This window comes from Neltuma alba, unplaced genomic scaffold, assembly GCF_004799145.2.
Source record: "Neltuma alba isolate B1F8T4 unplaced genomic scaffold, ASM479914v2 tig00002349_pilon, whole genome shotgun sequence".
Classification (NCBI taxonomy): Eukaryota; Viridiplantae; Streptophyta; class Magnoliopsida; order Fabales; family Fabaceae; genus Neltuma; species Neltuma alba.
The window spans coordinates 17059-39159 of record NW_021632827.1 but is presented as its reverse complement, the minus strand read 5'-3'; the positions used below and the strand labels follow the sequence as shown (position 1 = coordinate 39159).

The following is a 22101-nucleotide window of genomic DNA, read 5'->3' as shown; positions in this document are numbered from 1 at the left end:
ACCTAACATGTTTTTATGATATTGTTATTCGCTTATATGAATTACATGCGAGAGCCACCAATTTAGTTCTACCAACTTTTCATTAGGGTCTCATATCTAATGACTTTCCAGTTTCTAGGCTTTTCCACTGAGAGACAGCAATATTATAGCAATCGAAAGAAGTTAAAAAGCGGTGGCCAGCTACCCCCCCCACTACCACATACAGTGCAAGATGGATATCGATGTTAGGTCGGCCGGCGCATGCCCTTGTGTGTCCCCCCTAAGTGCCCTTTTTTCAGAAATATAAAAAAAAATATCTGTCACATAACAACATTAATATATCTTAATTATCTGAGGGAACCTTCTACACATATAGAAATGAACAACCAACATTCATTCTTAATGATGATGCTTTGTCGATAAGCATTTTTGTGTATTGGTCCTTTTTTTGATAAGATACTATATTTTAGTCCCTTGATAGGCGCTCGTTGTTAGTGAAAGAGTTCGATTTGGGTTTATCATCAATCCTTAGCCTACCTGGCTGCATTATATTGATACAAAATCTACAAAACTATCCGGGAACTTATGGATCTAAATCCTTCTGTGGATAGTAGTCAATTTTATGTTATTTTTTTTATTTTTTTTTTCCTTTTTAATTTTAAAAAAGCAAAACATGTAGAATAAAAACAATCTTTTAATTAAGATTTTTTGTTACACGCAATACTGAGGCCTGTATACCTTTGGGAGAAAATTCAAAAGGCAGCATTGAGATGTTTCCAGACGATGATTTGTAGCAAGTGGCAAATGCGCCACTAGCTTCTCCTAAAATGCTACTTTGCTTAATGAATGCCCACAGTGTATGACTATAAGCCTATAAGGTGGCCATTTGGCTAGTGGAAGACGAATTTCGCCTTGTATTATACTCTGATTTGTCGATTGCCTTGTTTTCCCTTGAACATCAACCGCCCATTTATGATTTTTAAATTAATTAAGTAATTATTAGGAATGTAATTCATAGATCACGAACTTTAGGCACAATGCTTTCTTTCTATGTCTAAAAGCACTTGTGTATACATGGCGGCAAACTTTGGATCTAAACAGTGCAAGCGTTATATAATACTACCTCCGATTCTTAATATAAAGCTAGTTGACTAATTTGAGTAAATTAAAAAAATTTGTTAAATTAGTTATTTGTAATAAATATGTATTGTTTATCCTAAAATACCCTTACTAATCAAGAATATTAGTTAGAACTATTATTACTATAATGACTATCTCAAAAAAAAGTGGATAAATATGATAAACAAAGTATATTAAGGTATTATATTTAGAACCAAAATAAAAATCAAACGAGCTCTTATATTAAGAACCGGAGGTAGTATATTCATATAAAGTCCATATTATTCGACGGTAAAAAAAGCATCCCTTAAATTTCTCAGACTTCCTGCACAATAAATCCACATTAGTTTTAATACCTAAAAAACATATTATTAATTAACTCCTTCCTTTCATAACACTAGCAAACTTTTCATCATCCATTAATTATGAGAGTCCATTTGATACATATAGTAAATAGATGAAGTATCAAAGTTGTTACGCATTTTATAATGTTACATCACTTGGCAGATTACTTAAGCATTCATGGGGGGTAGGATTATGCGGTTATGCCTATAAAATTTACAAACGATGCCAGGGAGGGTGTTTGAAAACCCTCAAAGGCACATAAACTATATTTTTATATACACGCTACCAAAGTTTCAAGAGAAAAATCTATCATATAAATAAAGCAAACTCACAAAAAGTTCACTAAGCTGTAGCTGGTTGTCCATGGAATGGGTGCGTTGTGTAGCGTGCCTTATCACTTTATTCTAAGGGGCGTTCATGATGATCGATGACTGCCTTGTATAATAATTGATAACCATTCCTAATCAAATGTTCCATACTTTTTCTAGAGCACTAATTCAAACATCTCGAGGACTACACGGACCAAATTTTTGTGCAATGATTAAACGTCTGTTATTAATTCTAAAAAAATTTTAGAACATTTTAGTGAATAATTTGCTGCTAATCTGTGTGGATAGAAAGAATCTAATAATTAATTATGATATATATACCTAAATTTTATTCAATCTACTCTGCAGCTTGTAAATGAGGGCTATTCCTTAGTTCTTAGATGAAAATTCGGTTTTTTTTTTTTTTTTTGGGGTGGGGGTGCGGGGAATAAACTCACGCGAAGGCATCGGTTGATCGAGGCAGTTTGAAAGCTCTCCTCTTTTCTTCTTTTTTCTAACCCTTAAATTAATATTTCAACGGTTGATATTGAAATCTTTTTAAAATTATTATTAAAATATTAAATTATAAAATAAGTAAATAATAATTATAAACTATATTAAGATTTAATTTTAGTGGTTTGCAAATGCACTAAATATTTTCAAATTTTTTAACAAATAGTTTATACAAAAATTAAAATCTAAACTATCGAAATATATTAATTCAATTATTAGAAAAAGAAAAGAAGGGAATAGGATAAGAAAAAGAAGAGGCTCCGAGCAGGGGGTATGTGTCACAAACTCGAGAGACCAAAATCCAAAATACTCCTCCAGTCCTTATTATAAGACCTCATTTGACTTTTTATTTGGTCCTAATTATAAGACCCCAATCCATTTTGTCTCTTATATTTATGTATTTTTTTCCAAGATAATCCTTCTAATAATGATAGTTTTAGCCAATATACTTAATTAGCAAGGATATTTTAGGAATGACAACACTTATTTATTATAAATAACCAACTTAACTTACTTCCTTAATCTCCTCAAATAAGTCAATTGGGTCTTATAATTAGGACCGGAGGAGTATTACATCTTCACGGAAATTAGTCTAAAATAAAACTATAATGAAATAATCAGTGTATTATACACGTGAAAAATAAAAACACATTATTTATATATATGTTGCCCATTATTTCCATTCATTGCCTCATAGTGGCTTCTATGGATGCAGAACTTTGGCTATTTCTTTCGTTAAAGTTGAAGAATAACCATCATTAATTGTGACTGCGCAATAACGTAGTTCGTGAGATTCCAAAACAGGCTTCAAAATCCCCTCACGAGCCAGAGGTTGAAGTTTAGAATTAGTCGCCGTTACGGGTGGAGAATGCACAGTCCTTTTGAAATGAGCTAAGGAGGAAAGTTCATCAACAGCTTCAATGATACTCTCAATGCATATTATCACATCACTGAGTAGTGAAGTAACTGCAGCAGCTGCAACTATCTCCGTGAGCTCAACGCCTTCCCAATATGGTTCTGATCTTAAAAGAGAATGAATCAATTCGATGGAGCGTTTAGCTTTTGCAACACGAGCCTTCGCTGTTGTTGATGTTAAACAAGTCATTGATTTAACTGACGAAGATAATACCTTCAATGCTTTTCCACATTCTAAGCTTGCAGATTGGCACGAATCCTTTATGCTGATTCCAACTTGATTACTTGTCTGCATCATGGATATCACTAGGTTGATATTAATTAAAATCTCGATTAAATAACAATTTGCTATATATATATATATATATATATATAACTTACCAGGATCAAAGACCTGAGATAAACATCTAGAGCTTCAGCTTTATATGCGCATTGTCGTGTTAAGTTCCCAAGTTCCAGATATCTCTGCCATGGATGACGGAATCTTATTTGGCCATGACAAGGCTCCCATCTTGCAAAGTTGGCCTAGAAAAAGAGCGAGATTGAGTGAACCAAATTAGTATATTTATATTATATGTATGTTTTCTTTTTCCGGAAGAGTAATAAGTGCTAGTTATAGCTATGTTTCAAAAATGAGCTTTTCCTCTATTAAAGAACTCCTCTTTAGTGAGGAATATTTACCAGTGTTTCTTCTCTTGTCTTGGAGGTGAGAACACTTTCATATTCTTTGGCAAATGATCTCTCACTATGCTTGGGTTGCAAGTCAGTTCCAAACCCTTCCAAGAAATTGCCAAGCTTTTCCAAGTTAGAAGCGAGCAGATTGTGAAGATCGTCTCCGCTCCAAACAGGGAACAAGAAAACACAGATGATGATAGCTATAAAGCTGCCAATGATGATTGTTGAAAGCCTCTTGAAAGCAAGATCTAGGATCTGATCATCTCGATATCCAGATACTGATACAAGGCTGAAGGTTAATATGAATATTGTTAACCCATAATCATATCTTGCCTTTACTTGTGGAACAAATCTCATGAACGTTATAAGCGCACCTACAACAACCCAAAAATAAATACATAAATAAATATTGATTAATGTCATTGTTTCTTATTCTTATAATATAAATACTGCTACATATACCTATGATGTAGAGGAAGAGTGAAATTAAGACAGGCTTCTCCTTCTCCCCTGACAAAGTTGATAATTTTTGAACTGCAGCGCCGAGAAAACCTCCTAGCAACGTCGCCAACATTCTATTCAGACCTTTCCCCAGAGTCGCTCCTGCGTCATCATTAGTAATAGAATATTTTTTCATTAAGCAGGTCTTGATTTGGCTTTAAACATTGGTTATTACTATTAAAATCAAGTGGTGAAATGGGCATGAAACAGTTACGTTGTAGGTTAAAAAAGAACTTACCCACAGAAAATTCCATGACGACGACGACAGTCATGACGGCCCATATTGCGTTGTCGCCGAAACTATCGTAAAGACGCCGGAGAAAGAAGAACAAAGAAACGACGGTGAGTGCCAACCCTACTTTCAGAGAATGAGTGACTCTTCGAGGATCATCTTTTGCTATTTTCGCTAATTTCTTTCCAAATATCGCAAGAGTGTCCAACAATTTACCAGGCAAAGACCTAAGCCGTTGCATTATTCCACGAGAAGCACTGTAGTGAGTGGCATTTTCTGCAACTGGAGAGGCCATTGCCCGACGTCGTCTTCGTAGTCGATCGATCAAGTTGGTGTAATATGGTAATGGAGGAAGCAAAGTAACTAGCTAGCTAGGTTTTGGTGAGGCAGTAACATAGAGAGAGGCTCCCACGTTGGCTTATTTATAATGGAGTAGTGCTTCATCGATCCCACATCGGAATGGCACATGGGTTGTGTTGGCGGCTGATAAGTGAATTGCGCTTATTGTTTCCCTCAACCAAAGTGAGTGCGCATCTCAGACACACGCGCGTACGTAGCTTCCTTGATATTGCATGAATATGAATTTCATTTCTTTTATAAATACTTTTTCATAATTTGGCCGTAGCCACTAAAATATAATATGAAGATCGATCCAAGGAAGAAATTATATTAGAAGACTTCCAAGAACATATAGTGTATACATCGCACAATAATCCAACGTTAGGACCAAAACAAATCATATATGGTTGTATGGGCAAAGAAAAATAAAAGTATTTTTTTATATTATAGGTTATATAGTTACGCTTGATCTAGTATATAATAAATAATAAAATTCGATAGAATTAGTTTTTGTAAATACCCAAATTTTATACTCAAGATCATAGGAAAGTTTTTCCGTACCACAGCATCTGTTGAGGTTTTGGTCAACTTGTCTTCCTGTTTCATACTTTTGATTTTTTTTTTCCCGGCCAGAGATATACTTTGATTGACTATATATGTATAATCAATACTGATTGCATTCACATGTCGTCCATTGTTCCACCACAAAAACACAATGAAAAATGCTAGGTTACTACTAGTGAGGTAGTGGTTGATGATATCATCCCACGGTAATATCAATTAATTATATATATGCGTGTGTGTGTGCTACCTCACTTTAATGTTAAATATAAGAATTAGTATGAAGTGTAAATTATATTATAAATCAGTTCTTATATAGAGGATCGGAAGCCATATATATGTGTGCGTGCGCATAAAAGTAAAGCTTTGCAAATATATATAGTTGACGGTAAGTTGCTTTATTTTGATTTTTGAGAATATAGTGTATATATAATTAATTTTTGAAATTGTTGTTCAAGTATGATATGTTGTCTGATTAATGCTGCAAAACACAAATAAATTACCAAACACATGGGTCTCATAAATAAATTACCCCTAAACCACCTTTAATTATCAGGTCAAAAGTTTAATCAATATGGGGTTGCACTCACATGTCGTCCATTATTCCACCACATATATACATAATGAAAATGCAAGGTTACTAGTGAAGTAGCGGCCAATGATATCATCCCACATTTAAGATATGAATTAAACAATCAATTAATCAATTAAGTAATCATATATATGCATAAAGGTAAAGCGTCGCAAATATATATTGTTGAAGTAAGTTGCTATATTTTTATTTTTTTAAAAATATATATAATTAATGTTTGAAATTCTTGTTCAAGTTTGATTTGTTGTCTGGTATAATGCTGCCAGACAAAAATAATTGCGTACGTGCCAGTACGCACATAGCATGCAGATAGAGAGCTTTACAATTAATTAATGATAGTGAATGTAAACCTGATCGATAAACTCAGCCAAAATCTCGGAGTTAGTGTGAACTAACGACTGGAAACCAGTTGCGAATTAATTGTATTTGATGGAGAATGTTAAATTTAATATTGATGATGGGTTTAATTAAATCGCCGGAAAATATTTAACAAATTTATTTGGAAAAGTTCGTGAGTGTAGCCATCTTTTGATCCTCAGGTAATTAATTTCTTCCATGACGTCCCTGTTAATGTCTTTGCTCATCTTTATGCATTCATATGGCTCTTGGATCTTCTTCCTCATCCCTGCACTGTTGATGTTCATGACTGCTTAAGTCAAAAGAGTAAGAGTCTTATAAATCCTATTTAAAAGACTATTAGCCTTTGAGCACAGCATTAATTAGGTGAAGTATAAATACAGCAACCAAACAGCCACATAAGCTTTTGCCATCGCTGCTTCGAAATCTGATCATAATAGGCTGCTCAGCCCTATTACGAGGGTGTTTAGATGAGGTCAAACCATGGTTTGAAGAATAGTTTCTGGAGAATAAATTCTGGAGAAAATAGATTTTCTGAAAAAGTGATTCTGATAAAGTAAGAGTGTTTGGATAATTGTTATCAGAAGCACTTTTTATATGTACAAATTACCAAAAAGGATATAAGTTAATATGATAATTACATAAAGAATAGATTTTATAATATATTTTAATTTGAATAATAAATTTGTTAATAATATATTTTTTTCTAACATAATAAATAATATATGACAAAAAGTAATTAATAAATAATTAATATGTATAGATATATTTATAAAATATAAAATTTAATATGTTTAGAAAAGAATGATTATTTTGTTCTCCAACAAAAAAAAAACTCATCAAAAATTCCCATTTCCTCTTCTCCATCGTGACCTCCTCATTCCTCTTCAACCAATACACCAGGGAAGCTCTTTTCTTTGGCCTGGCCTTTCGCCATTTTCTCTAACCCAAATGCCTCTTCCATCGTGTCCTCCTCCTTTCTCTTCGACTGTGAAGCAATTACTGATCTAATTTCATATCTGAAAATCGCACACCACAAAACCCCAATTCAACCGACGACGATGTGGGAGACGAGGTTCGAATGGTGATGGCTATAGATGAGACGAGGCTTGAATTTAGATGTTTTGTGTGCTGCAACAAAGCTTGATGGAGGAGGAGAAGCAGAACAGGACAATCATGGAGGAAACGAGGTTCAGATTTGATGGTGTTGTGTGCTGTAATGAAGCTTGATGGAGGAGAAACAGTAAAATGGTGACAGTCATGGAGGAAGGGGGCTGCAATTGAGGTTGGGGACGATGGAGGACAGTGAAGGAATGGGAGGACAGTGAAGGAATGGGAGAACAGGCGAAGCTTGTGACAATTCTCATGGGTGTTTTGGTCAAATACCACTCCAACGGTTAATTTCTTACTCTCAAAAGCAAAAAATTCTGGCTTCTTTGCAAACCAAGGTTTTAGTAGGCAAAACCTTGGTTTTGACCCAAACCAAGGTTTTGAGAAAAATGTGGGTGTTTGGATGTTAGTTGACTCAAACCATGGTTTGAGGCCCAGAATCACTTTTCTCCAAATTGCCAAACACCCTAACTCATTTATAATTAAGATTGGAGTGATAAAAGTTATATTACTTTTATAAATGAGTATAAATTAGAATATGCAATCTTTAATATTTTTCTCCTCACTTGTTTTTTCTTCTCATACTCCAGTGATATAAAGATATTACATTGTTTTCTTTTAGAAATGTTTTATTGGCATTTGCGTGTGCGCCGCCATATGAAGGAGGCGCGTCTGGTTTGGGTGAAAGCAGCGCAGTAGTTCGACAATCATGTAAGCCTTTTCTTTTCCGGCCAAGAATATATATATACTACCTCTGGTACTTAATGTAAGACTTTATTTGATTTTTATTTTGGCCTTAAATATAAAAATCCAATTCACTATGTATCTCATATTTATACATTTTTTTCAAGATAGTCTTTTTAACAATAATAGTTATAGCCAATATACTTGATTAGTAAGGATATTTTAGGAAAGACAACATCTATTTATTACAAATAAGTAATTTAACTTATTTCCTTAATTTTCTCAAATTAGTCAACTAGTTATTATAAATAGGACCGGAAGTAGTATATATTCATTTATTTGGCCGGAGCCAGGAATATATTATTGTAACTTTAGTTTAAAAGAATTAATTAAATAGATAGAGATTTTTTTTTTTAAAACATGAGTTCAGGCTCAACTCAAGTCAAAATTTTCCAAAGAAATTTAGACAGTATTATTGAAATGTATTTTCCAAATTTAATATTTTAGCCCATTGGTTTCTTCGGCCCATCATTTCGCTTACGACCCTTTTATGATTAGCACTATGGTCCATTTTTTAAGTTCGGCACAGCTAAATTTTTGGGCCAATCACATTTTCAAAAAACTTGACCATTTTACACTGCATGAAAACTAATAAAATAATTGTACTTAGCAAATTACACTAATATAAAATCTACTTAACAAATTTATGTGCATTAAATATATTAGTTAAATCTGGGTAATATTTACTATCTAGTATTGATGCTAGTGACAAGTGTTAGGGGGTGTTTGGTTATTACCAAAAGTACTTTCTAAGAACACTTTTTAGTAAATTGAGGTAAACCCTTTACATATTTATTTCGTATACCGTAAAATCACTTTTAAAATCATGATTTGATTTTCATCAAAACACCCTCCTAACAATCTTTAAAAACACTTAAAAAAAAGTGATTTTATGCAATTTAGAGATAAAATTTATCTTACATATTTATTTTATACACTGTAAAATTACTTCTTATCTAATAGCCCAATACAAACAAAATCGACTTTTATAAATGTGTTGATTGAGCAGCAAGGGTTGTAGGTTTGTTTAAATGAGTACTGTGGAAAGGCAAGTTGCAAAAGGCATCACAAAAAGCAGACATACCTTTGCTTACACGGAAAAAACTAGGCAATGCATAAACAACCAAACAAGGGTACAACTATTTAATAAAATAATTAAATAACCCCACAAAACTCTAGAAAGACCACAATCACACTAATTTATTGCTGCCCACGCCAAATGTTTCATACCATGAGTCCCTGACTGTCCAGTAGAATTTAAAAAACAAAAAACAAAATAGGTAAAATCAAATTGAATTCCCTAAGTGATAAATCTTATATATTAACTTTTTTTCTTGCTGATATTAAAAAGATAACTTATTTTGAAAGCCTTGGTTTTGAGGAATGAGTGACAGTGATAAATCTTATCAACCGAATTTTTATGTTTGCACGAATTGAAAAATTTTATAAATTATTCACTCATCTTTAGTAAATTCAATTTTTTCCCATAATTAAGACATCCATAATTAACACAAATGGATGATAAGTGAGCAATGACACAACATCTTAATTCAAGTTTAGGCCTGCCTTCACTTTATTATATGTATATTATTAAATTTTATCTGGCATGGGACTTTCCACATCAACTTAAATCCATTCATATTGGGCAACCTAACAATAAGAAAAACAGTTCACTACATTGATTATTAATTAATTAGCTTATACTCTACAGTATATCCCCCCAAACAGAAAAGAATTAAAAACAAGAATGCAGAGCCAAGTCAGATATCATATCTCAAGTTGTGACTTGCAAGAAAGGTTATAAATGTGGAAGAAGTTCTGGTCAAACGTGTAATGTCGCGTCACGATTCAAAATAATTCCATGATATTTGTTTACAAACACAGTGATGGGTCAAAATGAAGATCACAGGCTGACATTTGGGCAACTTCCTAAATATATATGGGAGCATCATTAGCTGAATAATTCCAATGACGTGGCATCCTGTCACTTCAAATTTTACGAGTTCAGGGGATAATATCGGTGGATGGATATCACTTTACGAATCAATTACCCTATTATTTCTGAGAAAATTATCAATAAACCCCCAGTGAAGAAAAGTTGTTATTATTTTTGGAGAAATTCTCAACTCTTTTAGGACCTGTTGTAATTCATTTTTCTTGTGAAATGACACAAATGAATTTGAACTCCCCCCCCTTCACTTTTATGTTGCCTTGTAAAGATTGAATTTTATTTATTATGCAAAATATATTAATCACGTTGTTCTGTATATCCATAAGTATATAAAATTTGTCGCAAAAAAAAAAACCCCATTAAAGCTTGATAAAAGCACATTTCTCATTGGCTTGAAAATATAAAAGCACTCGTATTAAAACCTAAAAAAAAAATCATGGATAAACCAGGAGTCTCATACCAAAAATAGCTATGCAGTACTTCTAATCCCTAATACAAAAATTAAGTTGCCATTCACTTCAATTCTAAATAAAAAATCTTAATCTATTTTGTCTTCTCTAATTGCATATATTAAAAATTTTACCCAATCATAATTCCACATAATATATATAATTAGTAAAAATATTCTAAAAAAATTATTTATCATAATTAACTAACTTAACAAATCTTATTAATTTACTCAAATTAATCAACTCTTATATTTAAAAATCGGAGATAATATATATGAAGGAATAATAATCATACTATGTAACTTGTGCTTGTTAAATATTCATTGATTTTGCTGCCTGAAGTTCATCTTTTAAAAGGAAAAATAATAAAATATGAACCCCCAAAATCACAATTCAGCAAGCCACAACGAAACTGCTACTAACAACAAACGAGCGCTTAGAGTTACGGGAGGCACGGAATATAGGAAGTAGCTTGTATGAGAGAGTCTAGCAACCAATCACCACAAATAGAGATAGATTAAAGCATAGCTCCGGTTACAATGAGCAGCATCTTGCACAGACTCCATTGATGATATACAAACCACACCTACTGTTGAAATTAACAACACTGCACAGTCGAGATCATCAACCCAAGAAACCTCAGAAATCAAACGGATAAAAGGGGAGAAAAAGTGCATAGTCCTCATCCCGTGAACGCACAAACCCACTTCATTCCACATCCTACACTACCTATACATCTGAAGCACAAGCCCATAACCACAGAGATTAAGGAAAAACTTATACAAGTAATCTGAGAGTTGCACTAACATATAGCATCAGTGGAGACTGCCAGAGCAGGATAAGATATCTTGGCAGGCACCAGAAGAAACACTAAGGATACATATATAAGATTAAATATTAATCTTGCATTGCTCTTCGCTAACTAAACACATCCACCTACAAAATGAGGTCATGTGAGGTGTAAAACAGTTAGACAAGGTTAAGTCTTGGACCGGAATTGACGTCAGTCACAGCAAGTAAAATACCAGACTCGCTCCCAACACATCCAGGCCAAGGAATCTATATGGCAGGTGGTTTCATTGCAAACTACTAGGTCCCCCAGTTGCTGGTATTTGAGAAGGCTGTGGGAAGGAGTGATAAACCATCATGTTGTTGATTTCGTTCGATGTAGAAGCACCATTCCCCTTTGCTGCTTGTTCCAGAAGATGAACCAGTGACATAAATATTTCCATCCTTGTCACATCCCGATTTGCCTGCACAACTTGTAGGTAAGTAACCAGCTCATTTTTTTTTTCTTTTTTTGGTGTATAACTAGCTCAATTTATAAACATATTACAGACGTGCCTTGGAATAGGCAGAAAACATCATAATTAACCGAGGAATAAGAAGAAAGCACACAGATTTATTGTATTCAAAATGGTGAAGAGAAATTAATGGGATCTTGACCACCATACTAACAGGGGCATATCCAGGATTTAAGATACCTAAGTATCAGACATCCTATGACTCGATCCCATGTTTGACAAGAAATGTTTCTTCAAAATCATCTGAAACAGACATTCGATACCCAAAAAAAAGGGGATATAGGATTCAATGTCATCTAATTTTCCATTTATCATTGACTTATTGATGAATGATGAATTGAAAACTTGTTCTCTACAGCAACAGACCGTCAGGCACTAAAATCAACAAGCCATATACATCATATAACTTGCAATCTAGACAACTAGTAAACCAATCATGACAGGAAGAGAACATTCCCTGAACTAGAGTATTACCTCCACAGCAAAGCGTGCCCAGATCTTGTCATTTTGAGCTTCCATTACCCCCTTTAAAATGGTCAAACCCATTCCCCTGATCAAGTCAGCTATCTCCAGAAAGAAACCCCGTTCTTCGCAAAGCATCTGTTAAGAGTAATCACATGGACGGATCAAAGGAGTGATACAGATATACTTTTTAAGGTCGAAAAAAGTTATGAATCAACATGGCATGATTCACTACCTCCACTAGCATCTGACGAGGGGGATTAAGATCCTCAACTATGATAGGGCAAACCATTGATTGTGAGCCAATCTCATATGCCCATGTAGCCCCTCCTTCAAATTATCTTTTAGAACCAGCCCACCTTCTTTATTAATAGTCTGCATATTCAGGAAAAGAAAGAAGTCTCCTTTTACTATTGCCACTTCATTGACACAAAAATTGCACGACATATGAGATTGGCTTGGAATGGGTGTCATCTATACAAAACAAGAATGGGTGTCATCTATACCTTGGAATCCTCAGTTTGTTTCAACTTGTCAGCATGCTTTGTTACACTTTGCAAGAAAAGCATGTGCTTTATGGTCCGTTCAAGAAGCGCATCAATGCTACACTGTTATATTTGGCAATTAAATAATATATTCAGTATCTGAATATGATATTATGATTAAAAAAGAAAAAAGAAAAAAAAACCCAATGCAGAGATAAGAGAGCACAAGAAAGACTTTACTTTTGCTCCATTTGGCACAATTTCCCGCAACTCTTTCACACGGTCTTGAATCATTTGGCGATCTTTAGGTCGAGGTCTTGGGTTCTCTCCAGGTTTAAGCCTTTTGCGATTTGATTTGCCAGCTTCATCTGGTCGCTTAGAGTAACCAGTTGCAACACTGTTTTCACGCTTCACATTGCTAACATTCTCTACCCATGAACTCAGTTGAGACCCATAAATGGAAGTAGTTTGAGAACAGTCTCCAGCATCATCCTTGTGATATCCAGACCCAAGAGAACAAGTTTCTGCAGCACTCAATTTACCCTCAGTCTTGGGAAAGTTCAACAATCCACCAAGGGCATGATCGGACATAACCTGCCTGTAGGAAGAAGAGGGAACAAAGGCACTGCTGATCCTAGTCACCGTTGTCCTGCAAGACATATCATCAGAATCCTGTTTCACAGCAGACTGAGCTCTTGAGACCACAGCATCCAATAGGTGATCAGTTCCCCTCCCAGAGAAAATGCCACTATCTGATACTGTCTCATTAACTGAATAGCAATCAGCGTCTACACCCTGCATATTCATACATGCTGCCTTTTTATCCAGGACTCTCGCATCACCGTCTGATTCATCAGGAAGAAACTTATTCCAGTTTTCATTCAGGATTTTGTTTTTAAAACCCACACCTAAAACATCAAATAGGTCATCTCCTGATGAAGATTGAGCGTAAGCTTCTCGTTCTGTGAAAGCTTGACTTGTAAAATCGTTATCGAGGGAACCATTGCTGAAACCCATAATTTGATCACTCGCAGGCACATGCTCCTCAAGACGAAGAGATGGGATCTTAAGGGCCTGAAGCAAATCACTGTCTATCATTTGATCATTTGGGCCAAACTTGTCACGAGCACACTTTAAATCAAGGGGAAGATTCTTCCAATCAGAGCTTTCTAGAGGCCTATGACAAGTATCTAATTGACTAGTCACATAAGGGTGAGAAAAAGCCCTTGCTCTAGTTGAATCATCACGTTGAACTCCAGTACCAACTTTTTGTGTTCCAGAAAAATCAGCAGTACCAACTTTGGGAGGTTCTGAAATAGAGGTATTAATCAAACTTGACCTCAACAGGCTACTCATTCCACCATGAATCGGGATTCCTCCAAGTAATGGAGTACTAACAGAACTTTGACAACGGTCAGGCATATGGCCTCTGTCTGTCTTCATTTGAGTCATGCTAAAATTACTTGGTACATTTATAAGAGAATCGACATAATTCTGATGCGCACTACCTAGTAAAGTTTGTTGTTCATTCAACTTCATGCTGCGGTCACTCAGACTTGATTGGTCAACCCCATTCAATTCATTCAATGCAGTTCTTGAATCACACAAACCTGGTTGTTGGGGACATGATTTAAGATTTGAGGGTATGACTTGTGCCTCCACAACTCTATTATCTGATGGGCCAGTAAAGTTTGGTTTGTTTAACGTAATCGACTTAGGTTGGCAGAGGTTATCATGGTACTTGGACAACATCTGAGTCAGGTTGGGGGTTTGATGTGTCAATACAGAAACCTGGTCATTATTTATCTCTTCCCCGCGTGGCAGAGATTGGTGTACAATGGAGTTTGAAGTGTGAGATGAATTCCTTTGTTGGTTGGAGCCACTAGCTACAGAGGGGCTGCAATTTGAGGTAACAACTGGCGGATCTACTGACACAGGCACTCCAACATTAACAGCTGCACCAAGACTATTGGCAGAAACTTTTGTTGAATAATCTTCAGATAGAAGAACGCCAGGAACACATCCCAATTGCAAGATTAAACTCCTTACATCATTAACAAATCCAACATCCTCCATTATCTGTTGCAATAAGAGAAGTCATGGTTAAGAAACAGAGGACTAGTGGAGAGTAACCAAGAGAAACTAATTTGTCAGCCTTTCTTCATGAACAAAACATTCACTAAGATGCTCAAAACTAGAGAAAAAACAATATAAACTACCAGATCTCAACATCATACTAGGATCTACGGAAAGATACATGGTCCAGTAGCAAAACAGATGGGAATCTAGCACAGCATCAGCCAGCTTATGTGTCAAGCTATTGACTAACCAGAGGCACAAATGGTGCAAGGTAATCATAGAAACATATACAAATAAATTGTATGTCACCCGAGTAACATTCAGATCAGGGAGCTGATTGAGAGAACAATGGTTTCATTAAATTGTAAAGATCACTAAAATGGTTGGTTCGATAACTTATGTCCTAGACTGATACAAAGGATCAGAGAATTCATTCTTGACCGATGTGAAATAAGCAGCTTGGCATGCAATTTTTAAAGCGCAACACACATCTTAAAATTACAGAAGTACAGAAATACTCACCGCCAAGAAAGAACCAAGTTGAACAACCCCATGAGGAAGCACAGGAATAACCACAATGGTCTGCAAGATAACACAACATGGTATTACAAACAGTACAGTGAAATTTATTTACAGCAAAATGTGGGGAATACAGATAACCACAAACCTGCATTCCAGCCGAAAATTGATGATGCACTTCATTGTATACCTAAAAAAAGGCACCAGCAAAGGCAATCAAAATGAAATTCACAAGTACACATGCTCCAAGTCTATCCCTTCCCGGGGGGGGGGGGGGAAAGAAAAGATAATATTTACTATTTCAGCACAAAGGGGCTTAGCTCATATAATCTTCATTATAAATTAACACGTTCATCATCATCTCAATTACTGAGGAAAAAACAACCATCAATTTGAAAATTTCCATTTCTTTCCACCAAAATACATTTTCCACGATATCAGAGCTCTGTTATAGCATCACTAAAATTAGATGAAGGACTTCATACCTCTGGCGGATATGCAGCTCTAGGAAAATTGTTCAAAACAATCCATTGATGATTTCCGGTGAATGCTGCCCGTCCAATTATCCTGAACATTAGCGAAAAAAAGAACAGCACTCTTTGAGATGACAGAAAAAGCAGTTCATACTAAGGATATGATATCAACCAAGAGGGTGGAGGAGGGAGTGTCACGTGAAAAAGGAAAAAAAGGCGAAAAGAATTTGCCTACCCTTCTCCAGCAATGTTGACTGAATTATTCACCATCATTCTGTTAATCAAGGAACATACTCTGTCGCCTTCCACAGCTCCGAAGGACAAGTTAGATGTCCCAGTTCTGTCAATGTTAGGGGGAAAGGGACAAGGCAAGGGTTCATAATAGCATTCTTCCCATATTAACAGCCTGCCAAGTCAAACCGCTATAGTAAATCAAACATGAAAATTATATAAGCAGAAATCAAAATCAAATCAAATGTGAATCTTCTTCGACATCTAGTTGGGCTGAAATAACTGCATCGCAAGAAAGCAAAAAAAGACTTGAAGAATAAGCAACAAGACTTTCATGCATTGCACAGGGGTGAGGGGGGAAAAGCAAGGAAATGTCACTGAATCTTTTCATTCCTCACAAGGAAATTACACACACATACATATGTGCTAGCTAAAGTGATGGTTCATATTTCGTAATAGCATCAGCCAGCCTTTGCGTGAGAAAGACAGATTAACAGATTAACCTATCCCAGCGGAAGAAAAAAGATGGCCTTTTTCTTGGTACCACAAGAAAGTAAGAGCGAATAGAACCAACTAAGGAAGACAAATTCTGAATCAGTAGATTCATCCACAGATAATCAATCCAATAGAATAGATAGTGCGTCTGTCAAACCAAAGCACATGAACCTTCACCTATAAATATTCTCGTAGACCAAAAGCAACCAAAGCGTAAAGTTCCAAAATAGTAACGAAGAGAGAGCAGTATACAAATTGAACACAACAAGGCCAGTAAGGCCTTAAAAAGTGAATCGTATCTTGGAAACGAACCAACCTCGTAAACCTCAGTCCCCTCAGACCAAAATAGAATCTGATACAAATTTTGTATAAGATACGACGTTTGGTATATACCACATACACTTCCGAATACTTACTAATATTGTTGATGTTGATTATTGATTTGGGTGCTTGGAATCACAGAATTTTCATTGAATCGAGCCAGACCAATTCACAGAAAACCTTTTTCTAATCCTTTTCTCCAAACTCATAACTAAATCATAAATACAAGGCAAAAACGCACACAACAGATAAACACATAAAAGAAGAATAAGTATGAGAAGGAAAACGAATTAATTAATTCGGAGTATTTGCCTTTCTTTTCATATATCTTTCAATTAACCAGTTTTGGCACTTACTTAGGATTGTGGCAGCCGATCTTCCAGAACACGGCATAAGACCATTGATTTCGACCGCAGAAGGTCTTCAAGGCTTCTTTCAACAATAAACCCATCGTTTCAACGACGGGATAAAAAAGCGCGAAAAAGTTTTTCTCCCGAACTAATAATGGATTAACAATAGCATGCAACACGAAACAAGAAAATGGGCGGAGGTCAAAACCGGAGATGATGCATTTCCTGGCAAGTTTGGCCTCCCCCCTGTTCTAACTACCACGGCACGATCCTCTACCCGCCTGTTTAGTCCTCAGTCCGCCACTTCTCTTTCTCTGTGGATCCAAGTTTCCAGCGATCAGTGTCCGGCAGGCCATCCTCCAGCAGAGGAAGTTGGGGAAAAAGAGGGGGGGAGGGGGGAGAGAGGGGGGAGGAAGGTTGAAAAAGCAAGCTAAGGGTGAATGAGAAAGTGAAGCGGAGGATTCACACTATCCCACGAGCTTCAAGCTTGTAAAGAGCAATCATCTTCTCCATTCTAGCTCGGGGAAACAGAAAAATCAGAAGGGAAAACTATAGAATATGGAGCAGACAACAAAACAGGGTAACAGAATATTATGAGTTTCGCTCGAGAGAGGAACGGAAGAGAGTGAGAGATTGTGATAGCTGGTGTGTCGCTGAGAGGTTGGTTAGGTCGTCTTCAACTTCAGGTATCGCTGCTTCTGTGAACTGCGTGATATTCTCCTCCCTCCTCTTTCTCAGAAAATAAATGCAAGTGCTAAAGTGCGCCTCATCAGAAAAAAGGTGCGATTTTTAAGGAAATTACAGGGAGAGCCACTGGGTTCAGAGGAGCAGAGGTTGCTTTTGTCGGGTTCTGGAATTCTGAAACAGAGTCCGTATTTGGGAGAAGGGGGGGGGAGTTTTGGTTTGGTGAGTCTGAAATCTGAACAGATGGTGGGGTTGGGAGTGGTGGTGATGCGGTAGTGCGGGTTGCCATCAAAGCTGACGTCAGACTCATGATTGCCACTGCTTTTTGGTCATAATTACCAAAATGGCAGGGGGTGAACTTGGAGTTTTGATCGCGTGTGACTCGTGCTTGAGAGTTACTCTCTGCGTCGAACAGGATTGCCCGGGGAGACATGATCGATGATTAAAGGGGTGAACAAATAATGATGTGTCGTTCGTAGCCAAATTACACTTTCAGAAGGGAAGCATTATGTTGTTCATTCCGTAAGAATTATGCATGTTTTGCCAATCTTAGACAGTGAAAAGCTATTATAAAGTCTCATTTATTGTGCCTTAATTATTTTCATGCCGACAATGATTATGGCTCATTAATACTACTGATAATAATAATAATGTTGGCACTAATCATTAAAGTCTTAAAGATAATCAAAATTAGACAACTATTTTCACACTAAACCAGCCTTTCCCAAGATATTTTTTTTAAATTTTCGACGCAATGATCTTTCTTTGGTGCTATTCGGTGAAATTTAATGTGTTTTTACTTTTGACCTTTTCACTGTAATCAATGGTGATCAATGATCATCGGATTCTTGCATTTACAGAGAATGACCTGGATTTGGACACGCAACCGTGCTATTTCCGGTTCAAAATATAAGTTAAATTTTATTTATTTATATTTATTAAGAAATTAGTTAAAATCAATTTGAAATAATAAATATATAAGTCATAGTTTTTTTCAGATATGCCTTTATTAATGAAGAGAATAAGTAAAAGATATAATAAATAAATTAAAAAGAAAAGAGATTGTATGGGGATAAAATTGAAAAAAAAAACTCATTAAATGTTTAGATAAAAGTGAATGTTATCTTATAAAAAAATTAAACCTCTCTAACAAAACTTAGTTTATATTTTGAATCAGAGGGAGGAAGGATTTTGGTCTCGGTATAAGGATTTTCATAGTGTCTTTCGATTCTTGGTATATTTACTTGTTTCATAATCTTGAATGTAAGCGTCCTACACCTTATGTTCTTTTAACAAATTGTTTATTTCAGTTGGAATTTAGAGGATTTTTTTTGTTTAAAATGTAAATTTATTCAGAAAATTTTTATTTAAGAGTAATGGTATTTAGAAGTCTTTTTTAAAACAAGTTTATTTTGAAAGTTTAAAATTATAGTCATTCTGCTTTTTATCGTTAAAAAACTATCATTGATCATTCAAATAGTGACATTAAATGTTATCATTTTTAATAATAAGGGGTAAAATTGTTATAATTTTAAATTTTTCAGACAAATTTGTCCCTATTTATTTTGAGTTAATGTTATTTTTAGTTTCTCAAGTTTAATATCATTTAAATTTTAATTCCTAATATGCTTAAAATTTTTGCTCCCTCAAACACTACCATCCAAACCACTGTTCCGAATTTCGGGAATTAAAATTAAAATAAAATCAATTTTGGTGATTAAACTTATAGTGACTCGTATATTTTTCTGTGAATATTTTAGAGGCTTGAAATTTGTCAAAAGTATTTTGTAAGACTGAAGTGAGTGTAATTATAAACCTAGGAAATACCGAAAAGAGTTCAAACTTTAGCCAAATGAAACATAGGAGAGATATATAAAAAACAGCGAAACCAAGAGTTCTGGATTTTTGTAATAAGGAAAGTCATTATCACTAAGGAAAATTTTTAAAAATATATTTTTAAAATTTTAAATCAGAAATAACTATAAAAAATAGTATATTGTAATTTACTTTTCAAATATTGTTAATTATTATTAAAATATAATAAATAAGACTGATTTAAAATTTTAAGATTTAAAAATATTTTTTTGAAATTCTCTCGGAACAAATCAAAAAATTGATAATAGTAAACCGAAAAAAACGCAAAAAATAAAGATGATGAGAAAAAAATTTAATTTGAGAGGGAGAAAGGGGTGGGGGAGGCTGGGACGGACGACAGAGGTCATATCAAAGGCAAAAACAGTATTAAAAAAAGAGTCCACATCGAAGGAGGGATGCTGAGCACAACAGTGAAACCGAAAGAGAGTGTTGTTGTAATTAGGTCTCTGCTTCATCAATCATCAATTTCTCTCAGTATATATCAATCACCCAACCTGTAGCTTCATCATGTTCTTCTGTTGCCATCAATGGACCACTTCAGGCGCAGAATGTTATTTTCTTTTTCCCCAGAAAAGAGCCAATGAATATACATGCATATATATATATATATATTCCTCCGGTCCTAATTATAAGACTCAATTGACTTATTTGAGGAGATTAAGGAAGTAAGTTAAGTTGGTTATTTATAATAAATAAGTGTTGTCATTCCTAAAATATCCTTGCTAATTAAGTATATTGGCTAAAACTATTATTATTAGAATGATTATCTTGGAAAAAATGTATAAATATAAGAGACAAAATAGATTAGGGTCTTATAATTAGGACCAAATAAAAAGTCAAATGGGATCTTATAATAAGGACCGGACGAGTATATATATGAGTGTCTTCTCTCCCAGCTTATCTGGAAAGAAACAGGAACAAGAATGCGATGTGCCTGTGAGGATTTGAATTGGACGATAGCGTTGTGGAATCATATTTTCAGGAATTCTTTGAACCTTGGAATATAAAAGCAGCCTGCAATCAAAGGTTTCTTTTTAATTAATAAAAAGGCAACTTGGGTGCTTCATTTCGTGTCTTTTAAACGGAAATTAATTAGTCGAACGAAACATCTCAGGCTTTATATTTGGATAAATTATTCTTAAAAATTTTATTAGCGAGACAGACCCAGGTTCAAATATGATATCGCATGGGTACAAAATTTATAAAATACTGATAATTTCTGTGTATAAAAAATTATCATCTCCGTCTAACACTTTTTTTAAAAAAAGATTCTGCTTCTGCATCATGCAAATTATTGCACTTTAAAAAAACGAAGTAGATTGAATAATCGGCCATTAAACAGATTCATAGGACTATTTGTTCACATATATATTTATATATATAAGTGGGGATAGATATAGATGTCCTCGGCTTTTTTTATATGTATGCATATAAAAATGTAACTTTGTTTATTTGGGTTACTGTGCACAGTGCTGAGGCTGTAATCAAGTGTATGCATGATGCACCTATATGCCTGACCTATATATGTCGAGGCATCATAGCATATCATAGAATAATACAAAAGATATATAGATATAGGCGCAAATGTCTTGTACTTTGTTGGTTAGTTTATTTTTCTTCATTCTCCTTGGTTTTTGATGTCTTTATAGGACAGAACAAAACACTTTCCTTTTCAAATCAAATGTAAGATATGCAAAATAAAGAAGAAAAAATTATAATTATAATTTCCTCCTAAATTTAAGCAAGTTGTATCCATGTGAAATTTTTGTCAATATCCTCTTATATTTTTTTCTTTAAATTGTCACAGTATATATAATTTCATTCTTTTTTTGGCTTATTTCTGAACTATTTTTTTTTAAAAAAAAATCAATTCATGTGTTTAAACTTCAAACTTTAATGTGCGTATGGGCGGTTCTTAACGTCATGATGCAAGATGCATGCTTTATTCAACATCCTTTTGGTTTTGAATTATTACCAATTATGAAGCCTGAAACTATTACCTCGCATTATGAAATTGTTTTCCTAAATATATATGTTCAAATTGCTTAGCTCCTAATATCTTAAAATATTTGTTAATAACATCTAGTATCTTAAATTAGTTGTAATTTATGTAACACCCTAAAGTATTTATTA

The 22101-nt window shown here is 34.7% G+C and overlaps 2 protein-coding genes across 2 annotated transcripts; both read right to left on the bottom strand.

Moving 5' to 3' along the window:
* Positions 1-2881: 2881 nt before the first annotated feature.
* LOC114722410 (aluminum-activated malate transporter 8-like) lies at positions 2882-4882 on the bottom strand. Its single transcript, XM_028908446.1, has 5 exons — positions 4594-4882; positions 4317-4457; positions 3861-4228; positions 3561-3704; positions 2882-3468 (listed from the first exon to the last, which is right to left on the bottom strand). The coding sequence occupies exons 1-5, from the start codon at positions 4880-4882 to the stop codon at positions 2968-2970; spliced, it is 1443 nt and encodes a 480-aa protein (XP_028764279.1). The 3' UTR covers positions 2882-2967.
* Positions 4883-11177: 6295 nt separating this feature from the next.
* LOC114722421 (transcription factor LHW-like) lies at positions 11178-18188 on the bottom strand. The gene is given in 11 exon segments (XM_028908458.1): positions 11178-11943; positions 12469-12594; positions 12692-12795; positions 12798-12831; positions 12963-13064; positions 13182-15020; positions 15543-15602; positions 15688-15729; positions 16025-16106; positions 16248-16418; positions 17416-18188. Coding segments are annotated over 11 exon segments (2832 nt in total). The 5' UTR covers positions 17511-18188; the 3' UTR covers positions 11178-11766.
* Between the last annotated feature and the right edge of the window lie 3913 nt (positions 18189-22101).

Excerpts from the sequence above, each read along its gene's own strand:
- LOC114722410 (XM_028908446.1), bottom strand. The coding sequence starts at position 4,882 with ATGGCCTCTCCAGTTGCAGAAAATGCCACTCACTACAGTGCTTCTCGT. Across the intron at positions 4,458-4,593 it reads CGTCATGGAATTTTCTGTGG|GAGCGACTCTGGGGAAAGGT; the intron begins GTAAGTTCTTTT and ends ATGATGACGCAG. Across the intron at positions 3,705-3,860 it reads AGACAAGAGAAGAAACACTG|GCCAACTTTGCAAGATGGGA; the intron begins GTAAATATTCCT and ends CTCTTTTTCTAG.